The sequence below is a fragment of the Nematolebias whitei genome, chromosome 11 (genome assembly GCF_014905685.2).
Source record: "Nematolebias whitei isolate Nwh7 chromosome 11, NemWhi1, whole genome shotgun sequence".
Classification (NCBI taxonomy): Eukaryota; Metazoa; Chordata; class Actinopteri; order Cyprinodontiformes; family Rivulidae; genus Nematolebias; species Nematolebias whitei.
This window is the reverse complement of record NC_056508.1, coordinates 47,664,789-47,670,285: the sequence shown is the minus strand read 5'-3', so window position 1 is coordinate 47,670,285 and position 5,497 is coordinate 47,664,789. Positions and strand designations below refer to the sequence as shown.

The following is a 5,497-nucleotide window of genomic DNA, read 5'->3' as shown; positions in this document are numbered from 1 at the left end:
GGTCAGAGCGCCAAGGTCAGAGGGCCAAGGTCAGAGCGCCAGGGTCAGAGCGCCAAGGTCAGAGCGCCAAGGTCAGAGCGCCAGGGTCAGAGCGCCAAGGCCCCCGCCTTCGGCCACTGCCCATGGCTTCATGCACCCGACTCATATAGCCCCTCCTGCAGTTGGTGGGTCCACAGGAAGGTGTTTATGTATTAAAACATTATTTGAACTCTGACAGAGACTGGGTAATCTTAAAAATACAGATTATTTACTGTTGATGTTGTAGCAACCCTCTGCTCACATGCAGATGTTCCCCTTTGAATCACTTCCTGTTACTGCTCATGAGAATATCTCAACTGTTTATCTCAGCGACGTATTGTTCTTTTATTTTTTTGCAATATATTTTCTACGTTATCTCGTCAAAACTGCATTTGTATTTATTCATTTAATGTCTCTGGCACTTTAAATGTCAGCGATGTCTCATGTTCGAACTGTTCAGAAGGTTCGGCTCAGGAAACATGACCTCGACAGAGGCTGGAGGGCGGAACGTTGGAACATCTCAAAACGTTCGGCTCACGTCTCAAAAAGTTCGGCTCATTCAGGACATTCCTCCTGGGACTTTTGGTGTTTGTGCAATTTTTACATTTTGAAATAATGATCTTTTTCTGCCATTTTTATTTAAAATGAACGGAGTGCTGTTTACAACTTTTTACTGCTTCTGGTTTTCACAGGAAATTACGTTTCTCTAGTTCTGGTTAATTTAATTAACATCCGGGTGATCAAACTGCTCGCCGGAGCATCTCAGCTAGCTGAACCTTGACCACAGTGTGTTGTTTTAACGTACATGCCGGTCACCCGACTCCGTGTCATGGTGGTGACACGGAGCGTGCGGGCATGGTGCGAGTCCTCTGCTGTAACTAAATGCATCGTCAGGTTAACCCTTTGTTCTGACGTGTTTCTTGTGATCACCTCTGGATGGAGCCTTGAATGCTCCAGATGTTGTAAAGTTGTGTTGATTTCAGAGGAGGTTAGCGCGGAGCGGGCGTGCGACACTCTGCTCATGTGCATCGTTACCGTCATGAACCATGGACTGAGGAACGGGGGAGGAGTTGGAGACGTTCTCCGAAAACCCTCCAAGAACGTGAGAAACAGACGTTGAGCTCCATTTGAGTTTTTGTGTGTAAATATTTCAGTCGGTGAAACAGAACCTGTGTGCAGGAGCCGCTGTTCCCCGCCCGGGTCGTCTACGACCTGCTCTTCTACTTCGTCGTCATCATCATCGTCCTCAACTTGATCTTCGGCGTCATCATTGACACGTTTGCTGACCTGAGGAGCGAGAAACAGAAGAAGGAGGAGGTCCTAAAGACCACGTGCTTCATCTGCTGTGAGTGCACCGTTCTCCACGATGGCCGGGGTCACTTACCGGTTCCTGAACCTGTCGGGTCGTGGGTTCTCCGCAGGTCTGGAGAGAGACAAGTTCGACAACAAGACGGTGTCGTTTGAGGAGCACATCAAACTGGAGCACAACATCTGGAACTACCTGTACTTCATCGTTCTGGTCCGAGAGAAGAACAAAACGGACTATACGGGCCCGGAGAGCTATGTGGCCCATATGATCAAGGTAGGAACCGGTCCAGACTTTCAGGGTGACACGGCTGTGGTTCTGGTTCAACGTTCCCGATTCTGTTGCAGAACAACAATCTAGACTGGTTCCCGAGGATGCAGGCCATGTCTCTGGTGGTAACCGACGGCGACGGGGAGCAGAACGAGATGAGGATGCTGCAGGACAAACTGGCCAACACCATGAACGTGGTGATGACTCTGACGGCACAGCTCAACGAGCTCAAAGAGCAGGTAAACCCATCAGAACCGGGTGCTGGATCGAGCTCTGATCTGAGGGGGTGACACAGGTTACCATGGTAACACAACTTCTGGACAGATCGATGAGTCCAGAACAAGTTCTGCTCACCTGGTTTCACCTCCAACATTAAGTCAAACCAGGTTCTCAGGCCCAAAGTTGACCCGGTTCAAGATGGCCACCACAGCTAACAGAAAACTCAGTCACATTTGGAGGCGTTGAGCTACTGTTGGGTGTGGTAGTAGCTGAGAGTCATCCTCAACACACACTCCAAGCTCTGACAGGAAGTTGCTCGTAACTAGAGCCCGACCAATATGGAAATTTTGTCTATCACTGATACCGATGCTGGGAGGGGTAGGCGACTGCCAATAACCGATATGACTGAAAATGTTGCACTTTGTCCACCCCCAAGAATCTGAGTAAACAGCGAGTGGAGCTCGTTTATTTAGCACAGCTGTTCTTGTAACTACTAATCAGATCCACCGCGCTGCCTTTTGTTCAAAGACAGCAATAAGTTCATCACGTGAGTAAGTTACATGAATCAGGTGATAAATAAGTTCATAGTTAATAATTAGTTTAAGTAAATTCATGCTAAAAACTGTTGAAATGTTTTGGGTTTGAATTCCAGTCAGAGTGAGACATCTGATCTTTGTCATACTGTACACGCAGCACGTGAGGTAGTGAGCGCTCTCACCACAGAACAATCTTTGATGTATTTTCTCGGTAAATCAAGCGCTTCTGAAAATAAGAGAAAACGGCTCAAACTTGCACTCAATGTGCCTTGGGAAACTTTTGTCTTTTTACAAATTCATAAACAAAAGTTCTTCAGTAAAATCAAGAGAGCAAGTCTTCTCTGAGAACTTATTTTATTTTGTTCGCAGCGTTTATTTTTCTTTGTAGAGAAGTAAAGATATCAGACAAACGATGCATTTCATAGAGGACGACAAAGATAACGTTACTAACACTGGATGTCCTCACAAACTGGAAGCTCAATCTGACGCGACTGTTGCTGTAACAACTGACAACAGGGCTAATATCATGAAGGTGGTGCACCTGAGCGCTAATGTTAGCTTGCTAACTTAAGAGGCACATAGTTAATGACGAGTGGGTTAGAGGATTGAAGAGAATTTATTATTGTGGAATTGTTTTACAGATCAGTTAAAATAAACTTGTGCTTTGTTCAGCAAAATACACTACACAGTATTGCTTCCTGCTTCTATTGTGCTGAATGTGAAAGTGAAACTTAAGTGAATGGCCATGACATGAAAGTAGTCTTCCTGCTCCCTCTGCTGGATACTTTGTACAATTACAGCTGGTTCCAGCATTTTAGGGGTGAAAATTAGACGTGTCACATCAGCGCATAATGGGACAATTACCACGGCTCTATGTCCCCAAAAGTCTCATCGGCCTAAAATATCAGCCCTGCCCAGATATCAGTCGGGCACTACTCATAACGTAGTTTACACGATTGGACCCGAACCAGCTGTGCGAGTCGCTTCAGGACTGTGGACTGCTCACCCTAGAGTCTGACGGGGGTCAGATGGGATCTGAATGAGCTGCAGAGGGAACGCAGCGCATGTTAGAGTCCCTGCTGTATGCATTCCTTCAACTTCTTTTACTGACAAACAGCAGCAGCTAGCTGTGGAACTTCCTGCTGTGGCTCCACTTCCACAGCACTTCATCTCTTTATCTGCAGGAAGTGCTACAGCTACCTGCTGCTGCTGTGTGCACTGGTGAATAACCACATACAATGTGGTTACAACTGTTCTCTAAGCTTTTTTATTGTTTTCTATTGTATGGGTGTACATATGGTTATGTTATGGTTTTAATTTTACTTTATTTGTGGGTGTACACAGGCTTATGTCTTATGTAAATGTTCTCATTTTTACTTAATTTTTACTTTATTTTTACTTTATTTTACTTTATTACTATTCACACCTTATGTCGAAGCAAATTCCTAGTTTGTGAACCTCGTTCATTGACATGGCGATAATAAACTGATTCTGATTCTGAATGGTGAAGGCTAATACATTTAAAAAGTTGGTTATCTAGAACAGGTAAGATATTTACTGTTCCACTGACTCCCTCATCAGGATGGTTCTGTTTGTGTTCAGATGACGGAGCAGAGGAAGAGGAGGCAGAGGATGGGCTTCGTGGACGTCCAGGCGGGGGCGAGTGGGGCGGGGCCTCCCACCGCCGCCGGAGGGAACCTTCAGGTCTACAAAACCTAAAGAACATGTGGAGCTCGGTTCTTTATGAGTCCAGAACCGGATCAGCAGCTCTGCATCACAAAAAGCTGATTTTAGTGATTTCCAGAACGTGTAAATATCTTACCTGTGTACAAGTGCAGTTTTATGTGATTTAACTTATTAGAAACGGGTGACGTCAGACTGTAACTCCAGAGTTCTTGTTGTGCAAAATAAAAATGTTCCTGCAGCTGCTTTCACGTCAGACTTTCATTAAACAAAGTAAAAAATTATGCTTTTAGAAGTTTTGTGTGAATTAAATTAAGAAAACTCAACTTTGGCTGTTGAGGAGGAATCAGGTAAAAATGGGTTGTTTGTAAAGTTAAACAGATAAATTTAACTTCTTCTGATAAAAGTGACACTTCACAAACGTTCAAACAGCTCCATGTGAATGCCAGGAGAAAGAAAATGGCCGCTCAGCTAAATGATATATCTGACGGGGTTCGGTTTGGTTCAGACACTTTGGACTCACTGTGCTCAGCTGATGAAGTAGACGGGCTTCGTCAACGTCTGGGGGGTGGGGCCGGAGGAAACCTTCAGATCTACAAAACAGAGAAACAGTGAGGCTAACGAAGCAAACAGCTGAACCAGCACAGAACTGGTGCATAATGAGCAGAGCACACTGGTCACATGACTCTGCAGCTACAGTGACCATTAAAGTAAAATAAAGTGCTAAGTGTTGTCATCGTTGTATGTTTCCATACAAATGGCAAAATTTGTTCTCTGCATTTAACCCATTACACCTGAGATACACCCAGGTGGAGCAGTTGGGCACTAGGTGTCTTGCTCAGAGACACCACGACATGTGGGAATGGCTGGGAGTCGAACCTGGGACTTTTGGATCCCAAGTGTGTGTGTGTGTGTGTGTGTCCTTGTTTATGCTACTTTGTGAGGCCCATTTTTCCAACTTATACTGCATTGTGAGGACCAACTGCTCCTTATGGGGCCCAAATCCCGGGCCCCATAAGAAGAAGTCCCGTTGGTGGGTTAGGGGCTAGGTTTAGGACTAAGGTGTGAATTGAGGATGTGTTAGGTTTAGGGTTAGGTAATGGTTAGGTTAAGGATAAAGGTCATGGTTAGGCTATAGAAATGAATGAAAAATGAATGGAAGTCAATGCAAAGGCCCCCTAAAGATAGCAAAACAAACCTGCGTGTGTGTGTGTGTGTAAACAGAAACACCGTAAACCGCCAGAAACATTGTAAACCGCCAAAAACATCGTAAACCATCAGAAACACCGTAAAACGTCAGAAACACCGTAAACCGCCAGATACACCGTAAACCGCCAGAAACATTGTAAACCGCCAAAAACATTGTAAACCGTCAGAAACATCGTAAACCGCCAAAAACATCGTAAACCATCAGAAACATCGTAAACCGTCAGAAACACCGTAAACCGTCAGAAACACCGTAAAC

General features: G+C 45.0%; 1 protein-coding gene across 1 annotated transcript in view; it reads left to right on the top strand.

Moving 5' to 3' along the window:
- LOC119417371 (inositol 1,4,5-trisphosphate receptor type 3) overlaps nucleotides 1–4,273 on the top strand; it is an 11,257-nt gene extending 6,984 nt beyond the window's left edge. Inside the window, exons 8-12 of the mRNA XM_037684575.1 lie at nucleotides 1,002–1,120; nucleotides 1,198–1,363; nucleotides 1,440–1,600; nucleotides 1,672–1,833; nucleotides 3,952–4,273. Of these exons, the coding sequence (XP_037540503.1) occupies nucleotides 1,002–1,120; nucleotides 1,198–1,363; nucleotides 1,440–1,600; nucleotides 1,672–1,833; nucleotides 3,952–4,068 (725 nt within the window). The 3' untranslated portion in view covers nucleotides 4,069–4,273. The remainder of the gene's footprint in view (nucleotides 1–1,001; nucleotides 1,121–1,197; nucleotides 1,364–1,439; nucleotides 1,601–1,671; nucleotides 1,834–3,951) is intronic.
- The last annotated feature ends 1,224 nt before the right edge of the window (nucleotides 4,274–5,497 follow it).